This window comes from Zalophus californianus, chromosome 11 (assembly GCF_009762305.2).
Source record: "Zalophus californianus isolate mZalCal1 chromosome 11, mZalCal1.pri.v2, whole genome shotgun sequence".
Taxonomy (NCBI): domain Eukaryota; kingdom Metazoa; phylum Chordata; class Mammalia; order Carnivora; family Otariidae; genus Zalophus; species Zalophus californianus.
The window spans coordinates 46,306,017-46,331,838 of NC_045605.1; the positions used below are offsets into that span (position 1 = coordinate 46,306,017).

General features: G+C 39.8%; 1 protein-coding gene and 1 long non-coding RNA gene across 3 annotated transcripts in view; one reads left to right on the forward strand and one right to left on the reverse strand.

Annotated features, from left to right (window-relative positions):
* LOC113915457 lies at nt 1–25,794 on the forward strand. The gene is made up of 6 exons (XR_003517664.2): nt 1–1,689; nt 2,246–2,483; nt 2,687–2,737; nt 17,343–17,468; nt 18,555–18,716; nt 25,355–25,794. It is a non-coding gene; the product is annotated as an uncharacterized LOC113915457 (long non-coding RNA).
* CCDC83 (coiled-coil domain containing 83) overlaps nt 14,154–25,822 on the reverse strand; it is a 59,606-nt gene continuing 47,937 nt past the window's right edge. For both annotated transcript variants that reach the window (XM_027581420.1, XM_027581419.1), the window contains exons 8-11: nt 21,680–21,801; nt 17,843–17,919; nt 17,158–17,336; nt 14,154–14,434 (exon numbers count right to left, since the gene is read on the reverse strand). In XM_027581420.1, coding sequence (XP_027437221.1) covers nt 14,273–14,434; nt 17,158–17,336; nt 17,843–17,919; nt 21,680–21,801 — 540 coding nt within the window. In that variant the 3' untranslated portion in view covers nt 14,154–14,272. The remainder of the gene's footprint in view (nt 14,435–17,157; nt 17,337–17,842; nt 17,920–21,679; nt 21,802–25,822) is intronic.

The following is a 25,822-nucleotide window of genomic DNA, read 5'->3' on the forward strand; positions in this document are numbered from 1 at the left end:
GAGAGCTTCCGGGTTGGTGAAAAAATCCACTTGCCAGGAGGGTGGTACACCCCACCTTCACAACGACAGAAGCTTACTTTCAGACTAGGTATCTCCATCTGGCCATTATCTTTATCCTTTATCACATCCTTTATAATACTGGCAAACATTTGGTGTTTCCCTGAATTCTGTGAGCCATTCAAGTAAATTATCAAACCCACAGGAACCCCTGTTTATAGCTAGTAAGTGAGAGATACAGGTGACAACCTGGACTTGAAGTTGGGATCTGGGGCATTGGGGAAATGTGGGCCTTCTTGTAGGACTGAGCCCTTCACCTCTGGGGTCTGCACCAACTCTAGTTAGTGTTGAGAGTTGAATTCTAGGGTACCCAGCTGGTGTCCTATAATTATTTGGTGTGGGAAATCCACATGTCTGGTGTCTGAAGTATGAGAGTAAAGGAGAAACAAGTGTTTTTCTCATGCATTTAATAAACTTAATAACTGAGGTGTCCATGTGGTAGAGACAGCATTTCAGAAGAGTAAACGTAAGAAGATGGACTATTTAATAAGGGGTTTTAACTGGTACCATACATCTGGGGAAGGGTGACAGAATTCCCTCCAACATATACCAGTATAAATTCCAAATGGGTTAAAGAGTATAAATGTAAAGAATTAGAAAGATGAAGAAAATATAGGTGACTGTCTCATAGCAAAAGGGAAAGGATATGATAAAAACAGTTCAACGAAGAACTGATGATCAATGAAAAAATGAATCTAATAGTAACTAGAAAATTCAAATGGGAACAATAGAGCTTTCCAAGTGTAAGGACATTCTCAGTGCTTTTGTATGTATTTGTTCATTTAATCGAGTCTATGGAGAAGGTACCTTTGTTATATCTATTTTATAGATGAGGAAACTAAAGCCTAGAGTACATCACTGTGATCTTCATCAACTAAGTGAGCTGGAATCCTGATCCTCTGTGGTCTGGCTATAGGTCTGCTCATAACTACTTAGCTGTATGCTGGTGCAGGAGGATGCCATTTTGCCTATCAAAAAGCATTTATATATATAACAGCACAGGCAGGAGTGCATGGGGTTTGATTGCTAATTTAAAGCTGAGGTGAATATAAGCTATACAGCTTTTTTGGTTGGAAGTTAAGAGTTGTCAGAAGTCTTGAGAGTTTCTACCCCTGATCCAATAATTACACTTTTAGGAAATTTACCCAGGGAAATAACCTGGGGATGGGGTCTTGGCTAGGGAATTTGCTTGAATTGTTGCATAGCACGTAAATTTAAAAATCAGGAATTGCCCATATTGAAGAATAGCAAGTCAGATTAGTAGGTAGGATGCCATACCTTGAGACCATCTGTGAAACAAAACAACCTTGCTCTCATGGGTCAGTTTACATCAGTGGATAGTAGACAATTAGAGACTCAGTGCAGATTTTTATTGCTATCATTCCAGATTAAAAACCAGTCTACACTACCAGGCTGTGCCAATTCCTAGACCAACCAAAAGTAGGAAGAGCTGTTTTCTCTCGGGGGGGTCTGTCTGCTGGTGATGAGGTGGAGAGAAGGAGTTTCCACTGAAGACAGGAGGAATACTGGTCCAAGGTGCCTAGGAGAACAAAATTCTCTACCAATCACCCAACAGAGAAGAGGGCTTTACATTCATCAACATGAGTTTTACTGTCCTAGAAGATTTAGGAGGTAAGTGGAACTCTCCAGTTTCCTTGTCCCATGTTAAGGGAAACTGGAGACCCACAAGGCATTTTTAGTTTCACATTTATCAAGCAGCTTCTCAGACATAGTTTCTTGATTGCAAGCCTTAACATACATGTTTCACAAAGTTTCTACACTTGGTAATTTTCTCCCCAAATGTAGCATGGGTGATCCATCACATGGGGGATTCGTGTGTCTGATTGGCTGCAGCACTCCCCTTCAACCCTGTACTTTGCTGCAATCCTTCAGTGTACCTTTGTGGCTCAGTGGTCACCATGTAGTCAGGGCCTATAATAGTTTCAACCTTTCTCATACCTCCATTCTTGAAACTTCTGCTCAGACTAGCTTTTTCTCTTTACAGTCTCTTAATAGAATTCTGGAGTTCCCTGCCCCTTCGTCTCTCTATTTTTTACCTATTTTGCCTGTTTGAGTACTGTCACTGCTGGTAGGGAAGAACTAGCATCTCTGTTCATTTTTAGGGGCATTGTGAATTGGACAGCCCTTTCAGAAAGTCATAAAAATGCTTTTATACTTTGCTTTGTAGTTCCACTTCTGCAAATGTGAAGAAATTAATCCGAAGTATGGAAAATAGTTATGTGGAAGAATACCCATCACAAGTGATTGAGATTACCAAAGAAACAACCGTGAAGTAAGGGGAAGTTCAATGATGAGTCCCCAGAGAATATCTCCATTTTTAAGGCCTAGTAAAGGATTAATGGAAATCAGGAAAAGAACAGAGCTGGAGATTAACTATTTTCAAAAGGACAGGAGCTAACATGCTGGTGAGGATGTGGGGAAGGAGGGAACCCTGTGTGCTGTTGGTGGGAATGTAAACTAGTATAGTCACTATGGAAAACAGTGGAGTTTCCTCAGGAAATTAAAAGTAGAGCTATCCTAGGATCCAGCAATCCCACTTTTGGGTGTATATCTGCAGGTAACAAAACCATTATCTTGAAGTAATACCTTACTCTCCTGTTCACTGCAGCATTATTCACTACAGCCAAGGAATGGAAGCAACCTGAGTGTCCATCAGCAGGTGAATTGATTTAAAAATTATATATACACAGTTGAATATTACTTATTCTTAAAAATGAAGGAAATTCTCTCATTTATGACAACATGGATGCTAAGTGAAAAAAGCCAGACAAAAGCTAATACTGCATGGTCTCACATGTGGATTCCAAAAAAAAGTGTGTGTCGGGGGGAGTCAATAGAAACAGAAGAGAAAAATAATAGAAACAAAATTGGATGGAGGAAATGAGAGGTTGGTAAAAAGGTGCAAACTTTAAGTTACAAGAAGAATAAGGTCTGAGGATCTAATGTATAACATGGTGACTGTAGTTGATAACACTGTCTCATATAATCGAAATTTGCTAAGAGAATAGGACTCAAATGTTCTCCCCAGCCGCCGACAAAAAGGTAAATATGTGAGGTGAGGGATGTGTGTATAACTGTGGGAGGAATCCGGACACAAAAAAAATATATATCAAATTATCGCATCCTATACTTTAGTTTTAAATGTTGTCAGTTATACCTCAAAAATAAAAGAGGATGCACTAGAGATGTTAATTCCTTAGAGTAGAAGTTAAGGACGTTAAAAAAGAGAGTGAGACAATGAGCTAAGCAGCAAAATCAGTGGGAGCAAGAGAAATGCTGAGTGGTTAGGACTGGAGATGAGACGGGGTAAATGAGGAAAGAGAGCCTGGGGTAGGAACATACACAGAGGACAATTTGCATGAGATTTGTCGATGAAAAGCATTCTTCCCTTCTGAGAGCATTTCTGCCACTGAGTGAGGCCCCTGCTGCTTGATGAGACAGCGCAGCACAGTGGGAACAGTGGGGACCCTGCAGCCATGTGTAGGTGTAAACCTGAGTTTGGATGGCTTATATACTCTGCCTGTGCCTCAGTGTCTTCATCTGTAAGTAAAATGGCATAATGATGCCTACCTCAAAGGACTGTTGTAGCTAACGGATTAATAAATGGAGGCATTTAGAACATCCTGTGATAAAGTTTCAATACACTTAACTGGGATACAGAATAGCTTGTGGTCAAGAGCCTGGATGTTTTGAGGGTAAAAATCTGTAACTTCTGACTTACTAGCTGGGGGACTTTGGGAAATTTACTAAATTTCCCTCTGTTTCTTGTTGGTAAAGTGAGAATAATTGTAGACCCATCACATAGGATTATAGAAGGATTGACTAGGTTAATATATGTGAAGTGCATATAATAAGCACATTTAAGTGTTTGCTATTGTTAGTATTACTGAAGAGGCTTTTAAAACGTCAGTGTTTGGGTTTGTTCACCCTGCCCTGTTTGCATTGTGCTGATGTCAGCCCAGTGCTCTGCTGGAGGTAGCAGGAGCTGATTCCAAAGCAAAACCCCGAACCTCTAACCCCGCACGTCCTCACACAAGCAGGAGTCCTTGGTTCTACGGCAGCTGAAGTAAATCTAGAGTCTGGTGTGACACACACATTTTTGAAAACAGCCAGCCCCACTCATTTGAGCGTGCTTAGGTCAGCAGCTTTAGATGCCCTCAGATAAAGCAGAATATTTTCTAAAGTCATTGGAGCCACCTCCTGCCACTTTTTTTTAACAAAACATAAATACCGAAGTTTTGCTTAAGTGTTTTAGAGACTATGTTTTCCTATTGGAAACATTGACTTCTTGTGAGGTAAATATTCACGTTTGTCCCTGTATTAGGATTAGAGTTGGCTTGTGTATCACAGAAGATTCACACAAACAATGACTGACACAGGACAAATTTATTTTCTCTCTCATGTAGAAGTCTGAGCCGGCATAGCCGCTTTGCTTACTGGACTGGCAGGTCAGGTATAGGTAGGTGTCTTACTGCTCCATAGCCCTTAAGGCCGCTCCTTGCATCTTATAATCCACTGCAGCAGGATGGAAGACGTGGGGAGAAAGGGGAGGAAGACACCCAGAAATTGTGTGCAGTTTCTCACATTCCATTGGCCAGAACTTTGTCATGTGGCTGCAAGGGAGTGTGGCAAGTAGTCTTTAACTTTGGTGATCATGTACTGAGCTAAAAATGGCTAAATCAATGCGTTATTATAGTGGGAGGGGGACAAGAGATTTGAAGGCATACTAGCAGGCACTATCATAGTCATACAATTTTTATTAAAAGAATTGCTAACTTCTTGAGCCTTTTTCTTTTTTTTTAAAGATTTTATTTATTTATTTGACAGAGAGTGATAAAGCAAGAGAAGGAACACAAGCAAGGGGAGTGGGAGAGGGAGAAGCAGGCTTCCCACGGAGCAGGGAGCCCGGTGTGGGGCTCGATCCCAGGACCCTGGGATCATGACCTGAGCCAAAGGCAGACGCTTAATGACTGAGCCATACAGGTGCCCTGAGCCTTTTTCTGATCAATGACTTTAAAATCTTCCCATTCCACATATTGTAAGTTGAGATCTGAGATATACTAAAAGAAGAATTATAGCTTATAGTTTTAGAATGGAAATAGTTCAAAGAAATTAAATTTAAAAAGTGTCAAATGCTTAAAAATGAAAAATAAGCAAATCCAAACTGCTAGTGCTCAGTATGTGTTAGCAGATGTGTTGGAAATGTGCACCTTCCCCCCAGATTTTAGGCCCAGCAGTAGTCCGCGTTGACAGTTTTATATATAGCACAAAAGTCACAGAAGTTGCTTTTTAAGTGGCTAGGAGAAAATAACTGATGCAAAGATGAACTCTAACAGTCAAAGATTGAAGTGAATCGCACACTTGGGCCAGAAGCTCAAATGAGGCCAGGGCACGCCATCCCTCTGATTTGGTGTCTGAGGGCTTTAAGGTAAAAATGTCTTGCTGACCTCAATTAGTCATACAGAGGGGAATCCAGCATAGTCATTTTCATTCCTCTTAGGAGGGAAATGTTGCAAGGCCTAGCATATTTTTATAGCTGAGGCTATGCAAAAAGATGGCCCGAACCCAAGAAGGCAAGAGGTCAGTGAGTTGAGCACCCAGCTTGAGGAAGGAAATGCTGACAAAACTTTTTACCAAGAATCTGAGGATATCTGAATCTGCAGTCCCTTTCAAACTCATTCACTCTGCTGGAAACCTGAAAACATTTCTACGTGAAGAATCTTTAAAAGCATCTTGAAGGTTTTTAGCACTTACTCAGATCATAAGAACAGAATGACCGAAAACATAACCAACCGAAAGAGTCATAGTTTAAGAAAAGAAAGAAAGAAAAAGCAGCCTTTCTGGGAACTTGAGCCTCATAAAGTCACAAGAATAGGAAATGGAAATACTTAATCTAGTTGAAGTCACTAATATTTAGAAAGCCTCTGCTGCTTGAGGGCACATTTCCTTGCATCTAGTGCAAAAGCCAGTTTTATTCCAAGAAAAATACAGAGAACTGTTGTGTTGAGCTCTAATAAAACAAGGAAGGATCAAGCAGGCCTTTAACAAACAGCCCTTTATTGCCACAAAAATCCCCTGGCCTCCCCATTCCCTGAATCGCTCTAGTGTCTGGCTATAGGACCCAAAAAGAAACAAAAATGTTAGCACTGACACACGGTGTCTGCCCTGCCTCCCCCACACTTGTAAAAATTTTGGAATTGGGTTTACTACTGGTCCCTACAGCCTGAGGTAGATCAGCAGATCCTGGGTAAGGCCTCTTAGAGCCCTCACACCAGGCGGCAGCTGAGTGCCTCTCCCCCAGCCAGCTCAGGACAGAATGAACCGCTTCATATAGCCGTCCTCAGAGACTGGTCAGTGCCTCACAGCATGTGATGGATGGGACACAGGCTCTCTCTCTCTATACCTTCACGTGAATGCACCACAGAGACAACCAGATATCCTGGGCCTTACCGCCAGAGACTCCTGTCAAATGCCAGTCATTACTGCATTTGCATGTCTAGTATGTGCAGGTTATAGGTCCTCTTTAAAAAATTTTTTTTAAAGTTTTTAAAGATTTTGTTTATTTGAAAGAGCAAGAGAGAGAGAGCACAAGCGGTGGGGGGTGGGGCAAAGACAGAGGGAGAAGCAGGCTCCCCGCTGAGCAAGGAGCCTGATGTGGGACTTGATCCCAGGACCCTGGGATCATGACCTGAGCTGAAGGCAGATGCTTAACTGACTGAGCCACCCAGGCGCCCCACGTGTCCTCTTTTTAACCCTTGAATCCTTGAAAAAATCCTGCAATGTGAGAATTAGGTTCATGTAATATAGAAGCAGAAACCAGGCTTAAAAGAGGTTAAGTGTCTGCCAAAGATTCAAGGTAGCCAGTCTGACTCCACAAAATGTGTTTTCCCATACTCTACCTTATCTCGTTACATCTCCTTAATTTCTTCAAATTTATCTAATTCCTGGCCCAAAATAAGCAGTTTCCCAGCCTAAGGTTAAAGCTGCTGACACTCAGTCTCTACCCTTCTGCCCCCAAAATCTTGAATGGCAGCATATGAAACTCACATGCTTGGTTATTCTGAAAACTGAAACCACTACATAAAATCCTTCCAAACTCATCTTAAATTTCTTTTCCAAACTTATCACTAAGGGTGCTAAAAATAGAATATTGCAAGTTAAATACAACCACCTGCCACACCTAGAATATCTTGTCCTGCCTTCTCCCCCCCGTTCTTGCTTCCTTCTTTGCTGCTGGTATGAAGAGCGAAAGCAATTTTCATAGAGCCACCAGGCTCTCTTACTGGACCATTAGCATCTTGAAGAAAAGGGCAATTTCATTTTGCCTCCCTGATGCCTTACACACAGTGCCTGGCTGGAAGGACTTGTTTGATAAATGCCTCCTCGAGTGAGTAACACTGATAGGAAGTTCCCAGTAGTACAGCAATTTGTTGAGATTTGCTTTGTAATGTCATCTCACAAAGCTACCACCCTACACTGTTTAGAATTTGGGTTGTTAAAGAAAACCTGCAAATTTTTTTAGAGACAGTGCCATTCAGCAAATTCTTTCTTTCTTTTTTTTTAATATGTTATTTATTTGACAGAGAGAGAGAGAGAGCACAAGCAGGGGAAGTGGCAGGCAGAGGGAGAAGCAGGCTTCTCGATGAGCCAGGAGCCTGATGTGGGGCTCGATCCCAGGACGCTGGGATCATGACCTGAGCCGAAGGCAGCCACTTAACTGACTGAGCCACCCAGGCGCCCCCATTCTGCAAATTCTAAACACAAGAAGTGATATTAACAGAAGGAAAGAACGTTCTTCCCTTTCCTTTTCCAAAGGATGCCTTTTCTTCTCTGACATCTTCTTGGCAACAAACAAGACTTTTAGCCATTTGATATTTTCTTCCGATTCAGATTCACATTGTGAAGTAAAAACTGCCACGACTAACAAGTTAGTGCTGGAATCCTACCATTATGCCTGGCTTGTTTTCATAATCTCATGGTCTGAACTTTCCAAGAGTGAGAGAAAAACAATGTCAGTTTCTGCTGACCTACTGAAACCAGTGGGCTGTCACATAGCCTCTGTTGGTTTACTGGAAGGTCTTTGATTTGTCCCAGTGGAAAGGCAATAAGCTTTTTTCTTTCCTATCTGAGAAAAGTAAAGATAAATCTTATCTATAAAAAATTTACCTTTCTTTCTTAAAAAGAAAATTGGCAAATCTCCATATTGTTCCTAACTTTTCCAAGGACATTTCTGTTTCTGTTGACCTCTGAAAGACCACCCTAACAAAGTCTTCTGCCTTCCTGTCAGGAAACACTCTCCCTGCTGTTCACACTGCAAAGATGTAAGCATGGCCTTTCCACTCTGTCACTTTATGGAATGGATTGGAAGATAGGTATTTGGGGGACATTTTGGGGGGTAACTTTTTAAAGTATAAAACATATCAGTCAAGTATACAAATCTTAAGTGTCCTGCTTAATGTTTATGAAGTGAACCATCCATGCTAACTGCCACTCAGATCAAGATCACTGGAAAACTCCTCCATGTACCGTCCTGGTCATTCCCTACCACAAAGGTAACCACTATTTTTTTTGTGGGGGGGGAGAAAAATAGACTTTATTTACAAGTAATAACATTTAGAAAAGATCCATCCCTGGCCCTTAAAAACCTTCCCATCTGGGCGCCTGGGTGGCTCAGATGGTTAAGCGTCTGCCTTCGGCTCAGGTCATGATCCCAGGGTCCTGGGATCGAGTCCCACATCGGGCTCCCTGCTCCTTGGGAGCCTGCTTCTCCCTCTGCTTCTCTCGCTCTCTCTCCCTCCCTCCCTCTGTCTCTCATGAATGAATAAAATCTTTTAAAAAACAAACAAAAAACCTTCCCATCATTCCAAATCCCAGCCCAATGTAAGTCTGGGGAAGGTGGGGGATGAGCTGCAACTGAAGGCTGCTCCCCCACCCCCCACCCCTGCTGCTGCACCCAGGCTTGGGGCCCATCTGTTCTGGAAAAGAGCATCTTCTGGGCATCTGAGCCCTTGGGTGAGCACTATTCTGACTTCTTTCATTAAGGTTAGTATGCCTGTCCTGTTTTGTGTAAATGGCATCTTAGGGTTGTTTCAGATTTTGACTACTATCAGGAAAGCTGCTAGGAATATTATTGTGTCTTCTGGTAGACATAAGCACTCATTTTTATTCCATATTAAGCCAAGAGTGGAACTGCTGAATCATGACATATATGTATGTTTAGCTTTAATAGATACTGCCAAACATATTCCAAAGTGTTTGTGCCAATTTATGATTGCACCAACAATTATATGAGAGTTCAAGTTGCTCCATATTTGCTGAAAAACAAGACTTGTTTGTCAATATTTGCTGTTTTTAACTTTTAATTTTAGCCATTTTGATGCATGTATAATTGTATTTCATGGTTTTAATTTGCCTTTCCCTGATGAGTAATATCAATCTTCTTTTATGCTTATTAGTCATTAGGATATATTCTTTTGTGATGTGCCTATTCAAATCTTTTGCTCATTTTTCCCTAAAATGGTTGTCTTTTTTCCTGTTGTGATTTATGAAAGTTCTTTATATATTTTCGATATTTCTTTGTTAGATATATGTATAGAAAGTATATTCTCCCAGGATGTGGCTTGCCTTTTGACTCTTAATGGTATCTTTTAATGAAAAGACTATAATTTTCATGAAATTCAATTTCTCAGTTTATGATTAGTGATTTTTATGGCATTTTCCCCACCCCCCAGGGAGTAGGTGACACAAGAAGCAGTAGACTTGGGGGAGTGGAGCCAAATCCACATTTACCCACCTACCAGATATAGATGTCAATTAAAGCATAGGCTTTAAGGATCTATTGGGTATGTAAAGGGGAACATGAAGACATTCTGTTATATTTCCTACTTGAAGCTTTATTTTTTTACCTTCCATGTTTAGGTCTCTGATCCACTTGGAATTGATTTTTGTGTATGGTATGATATAGGTGTTGAGGTTCATTTTTTCCCTATGTAGATATACAGTTGACTCAGCATCATTTTTTCTTAATTGAAAAAACTCCCCTCCCCCCAAATATAATAGCATGTTTGTCAGAAATCAAGTGATTTTTGTGGGTTGGTTTCTGGACTCTTCATTCTGTTCCATTGGACTTTTTCTTTATCCTTGGGCCAAAACCATACTGTCTTAAATATTTAAAGTCTTGCAATTTGGTAACAAATTCTCTAATTCTGTTGTTTTTCTTCAAGATTGTCTTGGCTATCATAGGTCTTTTGCCTGGGTTATAGATTTCCATAATAATGTTAGGTTATTAATTTCTATGAACAAAAACCTGCTGGAATTTTTCTTGAGATTCACTGAATCTACAGATATACGAAGAACTCACATCTTAACTCTTTTGAATCTTCCAATCCATGATGATGGTGTATGTCTCTATTCCCCATTTATTTAAGTCTTCTTTAATTTCTCTCAACAATGTTTTACAGTCTTCAACATAGAAGTCTTCTTGCTCATATTTCATTAGACGTATTTCTTGATTTTGATGTTTTTGATGTTAGTATAAATGATTTAAATTTTTCCCAATTGTTTGCTGCTAGTACAAAGAGATACAATGGATCTTGTTGACCTGTACCCTGTGCCTTTGCTAAAATTCACTTATAAATTCTATTAGTTTGAAGATTACTTTGGATTATCTACATACAGAAACTTGACATCTATAGGTAGTAGAGTTTGCTTCTTCCTTTCTAATTGCTATGCTTTTTTTTTTTTTTTAAAGATTTTATTTGACAGAGACACAGCAAGAGAGGGAACACAAGCAGGGGGAGTGGGAGAGGGAGAAGCAGGCTTCCCACAGAGCAAGGAGCCCAATGCAGGGCTCGATCCCAGGATCCTGGGATCATGACCTGAGCCGAAGGCAGATGCTTAGCAACTGAGCCACCCAGGTGCCCCTCTAATCTCTATGCTTTTAATTTCTTTTTCTTGCCTTTATTGAACTGGCTACAACCTCAAGTTCCATTAAATACTGTTGAATGGAAGTATGACAGTGAAAATATGTGTCTTGTTCCTGACCTCAGTGGGAAAAGGTTAATATTTCACTATTAGGTGCAATGTTAGCTATAGTTTTTTTTAAAGATATTCCTTGTTTGCTAAGAGCTTTATCATACTATTATGAATTTTTATCACAGTATTGAATTTTATCAAATGCTGTACCTATTGAGATGATCATATGAGTTACCTATGTTCCATTCATTATACCCTTGATTTTTAAATTTTGAGATATAAATTCACATGCAGTTGTAATGGCCATTAAGGAGGGCACGTGATGTGATGAGCACTGGGTGTTATACACACTGATGAATCATTGAACACTGCATCTGAAACTAATGATATGTTGGCTAATTGAATTTAAATTAAATTTAAAAAGATAATATGACTTCTTTGCAGAAATGTCTGTTCATGTCTTCTGCCCATTTCTTGGTTGGATTTTTTGTTCTTTGGGTGTTGAGTTTGAGAAGTTCTTTATAGATTTTGGATACTAGCCCTTTATCTGCTATGTCATTTGCAAATATTTTCTCCCATTCTGTCGGTTGTCTTTTGGTTTTGTTGACTGTTTCCTTTGCTGTGCAAAAGCTTTTTATCTTGATGAAGTCCCAATGGTTCATTTTTGCCCTTGCTTCCCTTGCCTTTGGCGATGTTTCTAGGAAGAAGTTGCTGCGGCTGAGGTCGAAGAGGTTGCTGCCTGTGTTCTCCTTTAGGATTTTGATGGATTCCTGTCTCACGTGTAGGAGTTTCATCCATTTTGTGTCTATTTTTGTGTGTGGTGTAAGGAAATGGTCCAGTTTCATTCTTCTGCATGTGGCTGTCCAATTTTCCCAACACCATTTGGTGAAGAGACTTTTTTCCATTGGGCATTCTTTCCTGCTTTGTCCAAGATGAGTTGACCATAGAGTTGAGGGTCCATTTCTGGGCTCTCGATTCTGTTCCATTGATCTGTGTGTCTGTTTTTGTGCCAGTACCATACTGTCTTGATGATTATAGCTTTGTAATAGAGCTTGAAGTCCGGAATTGTGATGCCACTGGCTTTGCTTTTCTTTTTCAACATTCCTCTGGCTATTTGGGGTCTTTTCTGGTTCCATTCAAATTTTAGGATTATTTGTTCCATTTCTGTGAAAAAAAGTTGATGGTATTTTGATAGGGATTGCATTAAATGTGTAGATTGTTCTAGGTAGCATAGACATTTTCACAATATTTGTTCTTCTAATCCATGAGCATGGAACATTTTTCCAAGACAAAACCAGAGAGGGAGACAAACCGTAAGAGACTCTTAATCTCAGGAAACAACCTGAGGGTTGCTAGAGTGGAGGGGGTGGGTGGGAGGGATGGGGTGGCAGGATGATGGACATTGGGGAGGGTATGTGCTATGGTGAGTGCTGTGAATTGTGTAAGAGTGATCAATCACCTGTACCCATGAAACAAATAATACATTATATGTTAATTTAAAAAGAAGATAATATGAACAGATAACATGTACTCTCTATCCAATTTATGTAATTTTTCAAAATTATAGTACAATATCACAAACAGGATATTGACATTGATTTAATACACTGGTTCTCTTTGTGTTTCCACTCTGATTTCTGAATGTTAAACCAACCTTGCATTCTTTATTCATGAAATATGTATAACTGGATTCAATAAGCTAATATTTTGTGGGGATTTTGCATCTATATTCATGAAGATGTTGGCCTGTAATTCTCTTTTCTTGTAATGACTTGCCAGGTTTTGGTGTTAGGATTATATTGGCCTCATGGGATGATTTGGAAGTGTTTCTTTTTTCTCTATTCTTTGAATGAGTTTGTGTATGTTTGCTACTACATCTTTTTGAAATCTTTGGAGAAATTTACCAGTAAAGCAAGCCATCTTGGTTTGAAATTTTCCTTGTGGGAAAATTTTAAGTACAGATTAGATCTTTTTTTATAGATTGGGGACTATTCAGAATTTTTGTTTCCTCCTGAAAGAAATGTTTTTTAAGAAATGTTTCCATTTCATCAAAGTTGTCAATTCTGTTGAGAAAGTTTTTTCCTTTAATTTCCTCTTATGATACTTTTCATAATGTTAGTAAAATCTGTAGTGATATTTCCTTTTTCACTTGTTTTTTGTTTTCTTTTTTGATTAGTTTTACTAGGGGTTATCAACTTTAATTAACCCTACAAACTGGCTTTTGGCTTTGTTGCTTTTCTCTTTATCTTTGGCCTTATATTTAAAAGATGTTCCTTGTAGAAAGCATTATAAGTAAATGTAGCTTTAAAATGGAAGGTTGATGTCAAATTCAGGCACAGTCATAGTCCTTGGCTTGTGGCACTCGTAAGAGGGAAGTGGTAATGGTCTTGAACGAGGACTCAGCAGTTTGGACTTTTTTTTTTTTAAGATTTACTTTTTTATTAGAGAGAGAGGGTTGGGGGGCAGAGGGAGAGGGAGAGAGAGAATCCCAAGCTGACTCCCTACCAAGCCTGGAGCCCAACGCATAGCTCGATGTGGGGCTTGATGTGGGCTGGACACGGCACTCCACACAGGGCTCCACATGGGGCTCTCTCACAGGACCCTGAGATCATGACCTGAGCTGAAATCATGAGTCTGCCGCTTAACCAACTGAACCACCCAGGTGCCCCCAGCAGTTTAGACTTAGCAGAACTGAGAGGAGAAGGATCTCACTCTTGGAATATTTTTATATAATAAATTACCACTCTCAAATTAATTTATTTCTAAAGTGTTTTATATTTATTATAAATAGTGTTAGGTTAAAGAAGAATAGGCTTGAATTGTGGACTGGCTGTCTATCATTCAGCACTCTCAGAGGCAAAGCTGTGTTGTCAGTGCTATAAAGTCTCTGAATTTGTCTTAGAAAGCTTCTAACTGAACTGTTTCATATTGGAACAATAGATGAAGCAGCAGATTTTAAGTGGTAAGGAAACTCACCTTGGGCCCATTATCATTTTTCTGAATACTTGGATATGGAAATATAAAGTATACTCTCATTTTTGTCATGCAGGGAAATGAACAGCTGAATACTTGGAACTTTGATTTTAAATGTCATTATGACCTTAGAAATAACAACTGGTTTAAAAACAAACCAAAGTGTAAATAAAATGGACAAATAATACAGTTCAGTTCCCAATGAACATTTATAAGGAAAAGTTATTTTTACTTTGCAGCATTTGTCTTAGAGAAAAGACTTCATCATTTTATATGTGATGTGGCTTTCTGGGCTCTTGACATCTTCATAGCATTTGATTGGAATTTCTTTCTCTTGAAAATGAATGGGCATTTTCTTGCTCTCCACACTCATGAGCTTCACTTGCAAGGGACCCAGGTTTACATAATCCTATGTTGAACAGACACATGAGAGAATAGGAGAGGTTATCCAACAAGTTATCAGTCTTAATAGTTAGGTTTCCTTTATTATAGTTGGCCTTTATCTGACAGATTTCACTGTCCTCTTAATTGCCTGAATAACATGTGAATTATGTTTATATACCCAGTGGGGCATGGTAGGCAAGATCTCCCAAAGAGCAGGCAGCAAGGCCAACAGGCTTGTCTTTTCGGGAGTTGGGCGGGGGTCACCAATTAGAGTGGGGAAATACATTCTCTCAAAGTCTTTAATTGGTAGAAGAAAGTGTTGGCTGTATATATGTAGCCCTCTGCTGGCCAGGATATAACCACAGCAGAGCTTCCTATATTATTCAAGAACAATGGGAAGGATTTGTAAACATCACTTTGACTATATATATTCTAATATTAAGCAAATTCTCCATGAATTTTTCACTTTTCACAGGACCATTGGCTACTGTATAGGTAAAAGTGACCATATTCTGCCAAGCTAACTATAGTTTAAGATATCAGCAAATGGAATTAGAAATCTAATTTACATGAAATACCAGCCAACTCAATACTGGGTTGAAATAGCTCAGGCCCTACCCAGCATGCCTTCCTCTTAGAAGCCTCCTCAAGCCATAACTCTCCTCTTTTGAATTCCTTCAACATTTCAGCAAACCTTTCCTGAGTGCCCACTTTGTACCAGGCCCTGTACCAAGTGCTAACGTGCAATGATAAGGTCACAGACCGACTGGTCAGGGAGACAGATACAGGTGCTACATTCCTCTTGTACAGTAATTAGTGATTTTCTAATCTGTCTTCTACCATGTAAACAATTTGAGGGGAGGGCCTGCCATATAGGCATCTTTGAAACTTCATTTCTTCCTGTTCTCCCCATAAAGTCCCAAACATCTAACAAGTACCTGACATGTTGTGGGATTTTCAAGAAACATTTATTAGAATTTAGGAAAATCACAGAATGAAAAAGGAAGGCATTGTTTTATTTCTCAAAAATGCGTATAGTTGTATTTATTGTGTTTTTAAAATATGTAATTATAGAGCTACAATAAATGTAAGATAGGAGAAAAACAAATTGATGGATGTCTCCAACATATTTCAGAGTCTGCTCAAGCTGTCATGACAAAATATCATAGACCAACTGGCTTACACAGCAGACATTTAGTTCTCATAGTCTGGAGACTGGGAAATTCAAGATCAGGGTGTCAGCATGGTTGAATTCTGGTAAGAGTTCTCCTTCTGGCTTGCAGATGGTTGCCTTCTTGCTGTGTCCTTACAAGACAGAGCCTCTTCTTAAAAGCCACAGTCCTATCAGATTGGGGCTCCATCGTTTTGGCCTCATTTAACCTTAATTACCTCCTAAAGACCGTATCTCTAGATTGGGTGTTAGGGTTTCAACATGTGAATTTGGTGGGGGTGGGAGTGGGGATGGGGATCCAATTCAGTCCATAGCATACACAATGCCATTTCCACCATCAAAAATCTCCATGGAAAGTAAGAAGGTCTTTCATTCACCCAAATGGTTTGTGATTTGGGAATTTTGTAGACAACTGTCCACTAGCCTGAGGTCATGATAACATACCAAGTGTCATGATTTCAAGACCCCCATGGGGGTGTTTGAATGCCATAGAGACTAGAACTTTAGTCTTTAAATTGTCACTTGATGTTAGCAGGACTGCGTTGTGGTTATCTAAAATGGCTTTTATTGATTTTTTCAGTTTCTTCTGTTTTCATACAGCACTCTTTCTCCTACCAGACTTTAAGTTCTAGGAGAATTTTTAAAGTTATTGGTAGTACCAAGAATGAAAATGTCAAGGGGTGGATATGGGAGTAATTGGAGTGTACCAAAAAGGTTTTGAAATTAAAAAGCTTTGATACTCCAGTTTTCACCTAATATGTTATATGTGGCAGTTTGTACTTTCCAAAGATGGCCACACTAATAGATATCCTGTCCCACGTGCCTTTCCTACAATGTGGTGCTCCTTCCTCTTCCAGATGCAGGAGCTACATTCCCTCCCCTTGGGTGGAACTTTGTAACTACATCAACCAATAGAATATGAGGGAAGGGATGGTGTATGATTTCCAAATCTAAGTCACATAAAATATTGCAGCTTTCACCATGGTCTCTGGTATTGCTTGTTCTGGGAGAAGGTAGACACCATAACAGAAACAATAAAGGCAACCCATGGAGAAGCCCATGTGAAGAATAGAGGCTCCCAGCTTAGCCAGCATTAACTTGCCAACCATGAGTGAGCCACCTTGGAAGTTGATCCTCCTGCCCCAATCAAGCCTTCAGATGACTGTTGCCCCTGCTGACATATGACATATGACTGCAACTGCCTGAGGGCCCAAGTGAGCACTGTCCATTGGAGCCCTTCCCAAATTCCTAACCAACAGAAGCCATGAAAGAGAATAAATGACAATTGTTATAAGCCACTAAGTTTGGAGGTAATTTGCTATATAGCATTAGATAACTTACATGGTATACTAGGAATGTAACTCTGTTAATGAATATATGTAGCAAATAGCACAAGGGTAGAAGTGAAAATTCTATCTAATGAGAGATATGAATGGTCCATATTCATGGACAAATGGGCAAATTTTACTAATAAGTGCAAATAGAATTTTTCAGTATCCATGTTTTAGGTTAATTTTCTCCATTAATTAATAAAACGGCATTCTCTTAGTACTGAAAATTTTTTTCATGAATCTTACCTTGAAATCCTGCTCATCCTCATATAGTAAGTATTTCGTATCAGAGGTCCCAAAGTCTACACATGAGTTGTTTTCTTCATCTGTCTTCAGTTGCTTGGCATATCCAATACCATGCTCGTGACTGAGATATAAAGCACTGCTCTCCACTGATGAGCTTGTGATGTCTCTACCTTTTACTTCTGCAGGTTGCAATGTTGGGATGAATACAAAGAAACTGGTTATTTGGGGACATAAAAATGAAAATACATTACACACTTTGTGACACTTTTAATTTGAAAGAGCTTTGTGAAATACAGGATCTATGTATTAAGGTGAGAGTGAGTCCCATGTTTAGAATCTCTATCTAAGTTGTATTCCCTTCTGTTAACAGATAGCTTTTGGTAATCATATGGTAACTTATGTGCATGTTGGTATTTTGGTTGGTTGACTGAACTGGAAGCAAAAACACACCAGTGTAGACAGCACCCCATCCCTCCCCACCGGTATTTATGTAGTTCACTGTGAAACATCGTGACTTTAATTTGAAAATAGGACTACAGAAAGCTGCAAGAAGAGAAATATGGAGAAGCTGGCCTGTATCCATTCCCTGAATAGCTCTTGGGTATGAGGTACCTGTCTATAATAGATGCTCAATAAGTATTAAATTTTTTTAAAAAACCCTATCACCATTACAATAAAATAATACCTTCGTATATTTCTGGCAACTCCAAAGGCACTTCAGGTGGCACCTTCAGTCCAGCAGCTTGAGTAAGATATAGTTGCCTAAAAAGAACAAATGAGAAAAGCAGTCTGTCAGTCCACAAATATTATATCCTCTGCTCACTGGTGTCTATCTCTCTGGTAGGTGTTGGAGACACATAGATGAAAAATGAGACATAGTTTCTACCTTTGAGGAGCATGAGGCCCAGTGGGGTGGCAGACAGGCTTACAGTATTTTAGGGTGATGGTCTCTACCCTGATGGTGAGTGGGGGAGTGTGAGAAATGCTAGGGGACAAAGAGAAGAAGCACCTGATTGAGCTTTAGGAGGTCAGGGAAGGTTTCCAGGAGGAGATGGTACCTGAGCTGAATCTTGAAGAACCAGGGGCTCTTTGCCAGGGAAAGGCTTGGGGTGAGAAAGGGCAGTGAGTGATAAGAGAATAATACACCGGGAATGAAAGTGAGCACGACACCCGGTAGGGTGCTGTTGTGGTAAATCCAGGGGAGGAACAGGTGTGGCCTGAATGGATGGTTTTAAAAAGAAGAGAAAAAGAGAAAGACAGTGAGCAGCAGGAATCCCAGATGACATGGAGGTTCCAGCTGTTGCTGAGGGTCAGGTTTCAGTCACAGGCCTGGTTACGTGGGTGTCTGCCAACACAGCTCTCAGTGCATGCATGTAAGCCTGTGCTCTGCTTTTCAGCACCCATGGAACTTTTAGCCAGAATATACGATGTCTTGGAAGCTCCCTATAGCTTTTCCATGAAGTTTGCCTGAAGACAGCATGAATCGGACTCTTGCAGATATTCAAACCACCCCCCATGCTTAGCAGCTCAGCAATCAGAGTGAAGCCCCTGGATTACAGGTTGTCATTTATTTAAAGAACATGAGTAAAGTATTATTCAAAATGCTTAAGTCTCCAGCAAATCATATAACTGCACACAATATTTATGTTTGTAAAAGCTTCTTAAGGTTCAACTCAGTGAAGGTCACTTTCACATGTAGCTCTGGTCTGCAGGTAGACATGTCTGAGGTCTTAGAATTCTCTTCTTTCCTGGTTTTTCCATTTTGAATTATTATGATCGTACTAAATGTCATACACTTCATAAATCTGGATTCTCTTTTAACCATTAATTTATTGTCACTTTTGTACCACCATAGGGCAACAACACTTGATGATATGGAAAATACTTAAAGAATATTATTTTATGAAGTTAGTGTTAGATTTGTAGGTGTTGGTCCGCGTAGCCTCCGTTCTGTGGTGCCGGGGTCCCTGGGCAGTCCCCTGTGGACATTCATCTCATGTCCTGTGTCTAACAGGTACTATGATGTTCTATGTGAGTTGTGAAGGGAGAAGTCTGGGGAGCATTGAATGGGAAAGGTAGTAACTCTATTAGCTAAAATACCCCATTCTTCAGCCAAATAGGAAAACAGCTTTTTTATGTCCTTTGGCCACAGTTTGTGTCTATTTCTCACCCCCTTCTAGTATTTTATGAGACTGAGTTCTCAACAGAAATGTGAAAAGGGAAGTTGCCATAAAATATGCAATATGTACTATATTTCTTTGACTTGAAAATGGCTTATAGTCAAAGCTCCTGAATACACCCAAAGTTATCCTTCTGGAGAAGTAGTTAACAGATAATTGAGGGTTTACACATTTCTGTTGCTTTATGCAGATCTTTCTAAAATTTCCTAAATACTTGCCTCAAGGAATTTATAATCTAGCAAGGAAGGAGACATTAAATAAGTAATCATGAGTGTGATAAATGCTGGTCATGAAAGAAAAGATTAGGGTGTCGTGGAAGCATATACAGGGGTTCCTAACCCGGTTCTCATGAACATCGCCCATGCTTTCTTTTTGCTTGGTCAGCTTTTGAACTCATCTCTCCCAACTCGGAAGCAAGACTAAACACTCAGGTGTCTCACTAAAGAAAAACCAACCCACAAGGCACTGATGAATACAGTATTACTGAAGATTTTTTTGGGGGGCTAGGGGTTAAACAAACAACTTCACGAAAACCTCCATTAAAATTTTCTCATCTCCTTGCCAGTCACTGCCAAGTTCTCTCTGGCCAGTGAAAGGATTCCCCTTTGTTTTTTTTCTAAATTTTTTTTTAAAGATTTTATTTATTTATTTGACAGAGAGAGACAGTGAGAGACTGAACACAAGCGGGGGGGGGGGTGGGAATGGGAGAAGGAGAAGCAGGCTTCCTGCTGAGCAAGGAGCCCAGTACAGGGCTTGATTCCAGGACCCTGGGATCATGACCTGAGCCAAAGGCAGATGCTTAACGACTGAGCCACCCAGGCACCCTAGAGGATTCCCCTTTGTATAACTAGTCATTCCCATCCGTGGCAGCACCAAACCAGATACCACGGACTGAGCCCACCAAAGCGGCAAGTGGGGTTGGCAGTTGGGAGGGTAGCTCCTTCCTAAGGTTGGGCCTGTTCAGAAACAAAGGAAGGACGACAGTGGAGGCAAGTAGAGCCGCGGTTGTGAGCCCCGTGCCAGCAGTGGCCGCAGAGATCAGACCTGTGGGTTAAGAGGCAGCGGCAGCAGCTGGAGCACAGGAGCCTGGAGCCGCAGACTGGTCAGAGAGGAGAGGGCTGGCAAGAGCGCGTCGCCTACTGGGGGGACAGTGAGGCCCGCAGCCCCTAGGACTCCTCGAGGGCATCAGCTCAAGAAACTGGGAATTCAGGAGTCCAGTCAACAGTCGATTCCTTCAGCCCAACTGCCTGCCGCCTCTGCACTGTCTGCCTCTCCAGGGCAGCATGGGGACATGGTGCAGGGGAGCTGGTGGCCCCTTGTCTGTCCTGCCCCACAGGGCTTTCAGCCTGTAATGCAACTGCACTCTCTCCCTTTCTCCATCCTTGTATCTCTTAGCCCAGCAAACGGAACCCCACAACTTACCTGTAGCTACCCTTCTTGGAACACATCGGGAAGTTTGTAAACAAAAGATACTCTATTATGTCACAAACAGTATTTTTCCATGCCACACAGGTGACAGGAACTACTCGGGTAGGAACTTTTTGTGGCCCTTTCACCGCGTTGAATTTCTCTGCTTTAACTCCTAGACCGAGACATTAGTCTCCCATCTTCCACCTGTACACCCTGCATTAATTAGTGTGATCCGTTTCACTTCTCTTCCTAAACATGCTACTATTCGGATTAGTTCTTGTTTCTGATGACTTGCCCAAATAATCATCACCACTCTGAATTTTAATTCCATATTCCAGGGCCCTAGTTTTCCTCCAGACTGGTGTGTTAAGAATTCTTTTGTCAGGTCAGAAAAAGAGAGAACCTAAAATACACATTTGGTTTCTCTTGTGCGGGAATAAATGTGACTTGCAATGCCAGGCTATTTTCTCTGCCTGGAAGGTAGTTTGACTCTTCCACTAACTATCAAAGGAAACAATGTTATAGTGCACAAGGTAACCAGAAGACCAGAAGACTTCCAGGAAGCTACCACAAAGCTGATCACTTCCTCCTTTGGGCTAACTCCACACCTCATCCATCTTTTGCTGCACTGGTATGCTTTTATTTTTATGCCCATTTTCCCTGCTGACCTGGAGGTTTTTGTAGGTCAGCAGTTGTGATGTTCCTGTTAAGTATTTGTTATTAAGACTACAGTGCATTGTTAAAAAAAGCAAGTCAAAGTTTGCACTGTACCAACAGTTGACATTCACCATGGCCGTTTTGTGAGTCCCTTCCTTTGCAACTATTGCCATCCAGCTAGAACATTAAAAAATTAAATCATCTTTTAAAAATAACAACTTTTTACAGATACAAATGTTTACAAACTACTTTCTAGATATGCTAATGACTTTCACCTGGGTATTTTGAGATCCACAAGTCTACAGTTGAATAGTTGATCAATAAGCACCAAATTTTCTTCTTCCAGTTCATGAATAGTATTTTCCAATTTTTCAACTTCCTTCCTGTGATTTGCAATCTGTTCTCAGAAGAGAATGGAGGGATGTTGGTACTTGTTGACTTAGTTCTACCTAGTCTTCTGTAAGAAATTCAACTCCTAAAAGTCCATTTGCCTGAGGGGAAGATCTATCCTGTTATTTATTAGTGGGTTTGCTTTGTCCTTCATCTCTAAGAAGGAATGGGTGGGTCTCTTTTCCAGATTGTTTGCAGAACTTGTTTGCATGGTTAGGCAGTTATTAGTGAATGGCAGCAATTGTCCTCTTCTACCCTTCAGAAACATCCCTGGACCTCTCTATGTGCTGGAGGTAGAGATAAACACGAAAATAAGACTAATTAACTTATCATTGTGGTTAAATGGGGAAGATGGTGATAAAAACAAAAAGCAGTATGCTCAAACCGTAATGGAAGATGCTCAGGTAGGGGGAGGTTCTGTGGGAGGTTCACTGTAGGTCTGGGGTAGGGGTTAAGGGAGAATTAATAGAAGAGATGACATCTAATCTGGATTTTGAAGACCAAGTTGGGATTCTCCAGGCAACAAAAGAGGGTGTACTCTAGGCAGAAGGAACCACATGTTAGGCACAATTATTTAGGTGTGGCTAGATACGAAGTGGAAGTGGGGAGAAGTAGGAGAGAAACTGGACAATTAGGGAAATAATGCTAAAGAGTCTGGTTTTTATTTTGCAGATGATGGAAGGTCATGGATAGACATAGTAGGTTTGATGTTTACTAAAGAAATATGGCTAACTTAATTAAAAATGAACAAAATTTGCTGCTTCTCTTGATGGAATTCCCATCAGTCTTTAAGAAGTGTATTCTGGAAACTTTATCTAAAGAAAGCTTGGATAGTGAGAAAGATATATAGGATGTTACTAGACAGAACTCCCGTCTCACCTCTCTGCCCGCCTCATATACGTATACATACACATACACATATACATATACATATACGTATACACATACGTATACATATACAGGTGCTGCATTGAGAGGTGCTCATGGACAGAGGTCAGGACGACAGAAGAATTAGAAGCAAGAGTATAGAAGAGGGCACCTGAGTGGCTCAGTCGATTAAGCATCTGACTCTCGATTTCAGCTCAGGTCATAATCCCGGGGTTGTGAGATCAAGCCCCATGTCTGCTCTGGGCTCAGCGAGGAGTCTGCTTGAGATTCTCTCTCTCCCTCTCCCTCTGCCCCTCCCCCCAAGCACACTCTCTCTTTCTGTCTCTAAAATAAATAAATAAATAAATAAGTAAATCTTTTTACAAAAAGAGTATAAAAAAGAAAGCGATAGGCTGATGGGAGTAATAAAGATAAACTGGAAAAAGTAAGTACCTCAAGGGAATATGATGAAAAAAAAAGGTTCAGGGGTTTAGATTCAGTATCTCTTGTTAGGCGTTGCCAAGAGTGTAGCTGAGATGAGTACTTAGATAACTAACATTTTTGATTTATACTTGAAATTTATTTATTGTATTTTGGAATCTGCAAACATTCTGTATATTACCACATGCATATCTCTATCACATAAGTCATGTATTAAGTGCTTGAATTCCTACTATGGGTAAGGTTCTATGTGAGACATAGAAAGATACAAAAGTGAATAAGGCATGGAAAATTTCCCTCAAAGAGGTTTACAATCCAGTGAACAAATACACAAATAACTGTAACATAAAATAATATTAGTGCCATAGAAAAGGCTCAAATATTGCTGGTGGCTTGGAGTTTGAAAGAAAAGCATATATTATTTACCTGCCTTAAACTATTTAGCAAACCATTTAAGTCCATGATACTAAATTAGAAAGCAAGGGGTTGGTGCTTTAGCATCTTGTGTGTTGGGAGATAATCAGCTTGATTACAGGCTTGAATGCCTTAAGGAAAAGTTAATAATTTTCAAATGTCAAAGGATGAGAAAGAAATTATATTTAGAGGTTTTAAACAGAAGGAATTGATAGAAAATTTGGAAATGTTTGACCCAAGGGCTTGGCATGCTTGGGAGTCAGTATGCAGCACACACAGCTCTTGGTCTCCTTCCAAAGCTGGGAATGAAGAGGGCCCTTTTGGGGAGTTAAGTCCAGTCTTTCAAGCTAAGGATATCTTGTGGCATCACTTACCCCTTTGGACTACTAACTAAGGTTCTCAACAATTACTATCTCCTTTCTAGACTTCTGAAATATTAGGGAAATGAAAACTAGTTTTTTATAGCCATATAAATACCTTTAAATTTCTAGGGTAAGAAAGTAAAAAGGAGGAAGTAGAAGACTGCTTTTCTCTCCCTATCCTTGCTTCTCCCCAGATACCCAAGAAACGTACTTTAGAAATTGAGAAAGATAATTTAGTTTAAACTATTATAAATCAGAGACCTAGGATCCTGAATTAAATGTGTGCTCTTGAAAATTTCCCCTGTAAGATCCAAGTTAGCTTCATGCCTCCTCACACTTGAAACTCTTGATTGCTAACCTCTTTGAATCCCTTTGTCTAGTTTTCCTGGCTTTCTATTTGTTGAGTGAGTCTAAGTCATTTGGAAATTTCAGTTTTCTTCATTTTCTTAATAAGCATGCTAAATAAAACCAGATAATGGAAGTCATGCATGGGACGTTTCATATCCTTCCCACAGGTCTAAGTTTTTGCTTATTGTTGAAAGATAGTTAAATGGAGAAATACTTTCAGGAGGTCCATTATTGAATATCCCTTTTTAATCATTCTAAACCTTCCTCAAAGAAATTAATTGACATACATTATTCCATTTCCAGGCAATTTTCAATTCTTGTGATAATACTTATAATCAGAGATGGTTTTAATTAATTTTGTGAGTAAATGTAATAATGCTAAAATAAATACTTATTGAAATAAGGAGAAATTAAATCTATTAAATTTCCTTAAAATGATTTGTTCTTTATTACTAAGCTCTTTTGCTCATGATTTAATTAAACTTGACATTTTTTTCTTGTCTTTTATTTCTACTGAATCATGAGAAGTAAAAAATAAAATGAAACAGAATGTAATTTGTGGCTTTAGTAGGAAGGATCAAGACACCAAAAAAGCCTTTCTTATCAGTCAGATATAAATTTTTACAGTTATTTTCTCTGAACCTAATATCTATGACATCTTATAAGATTTAAGATTTGAATTGTTAAATTATTATAATTAGGATTATGCTGTTATATTCAATAAAAGTACTAAAACTAAACTCCTCGCTAATATTCTTTAACTGTTAAGCTCACCTTGAGTTTTTTTTTTAAGATTTTTTTATTTATTTGAGAGAGGGAGAGAGGTGCATGCACATGAGCAGGGGGAGGGGCAGAGGGAGAGGGAGAAGCAGACTCCCTGCTCCAACACACAGGGCTCCATCCCAGGACCCTGAGCTGAAGACAGACACTTAGCCAACTAAGCCACCCAGGTGCCCGCTCACCTTGAGTTTTTTAAATCAATATTCATTTTTTTAAAAAGTGGGGATTCATCTTGATTTATTTTGGAAGTAGTTTGGATTCCTATTTACCATGACTTATAAGGGCAGCTTAAAGATAATTGTCGATATCATAGAAAGCACATTAATTTTTAAATTCCTTGTTTCCTAGACTCACCAACTCTATTCAGCCAAATAGGGGGCAAAGAAAAGAGAAGAGAAGGTGACAGTGACATTTTTACTTCAGGTATCTGAGCAGATGGTGAAAAAGGAGATGCAAGAAGTGAAGATTTAAGGAGAAATTTAATGAATTCTGCTTTAGGGATGTTGAGTGCCTTTGGGACATCCATGTGGAAATATTTGGCAGGCAAATAAAAATATAGATCTAGAGCTATGGACACACATGTTAGTGCTGAACATGTACATTTGAGAATCATGTACATGTATATAACTTACTAACAAGCTGTGTGTATTTGAAGTGAATTCTTTCAAAAGATAGTGAGTTTTCGCTGGGCAGAGCAAGATGGCGGAGGAGTAGGAGACCTGGATATCGTCTGGTCTCAGGAATTCAGCTGAATAGGGATCAAACCATTCTGAACACCTATGAACTCAACAGGAGATCGAAGATAAGAAGAGTAAC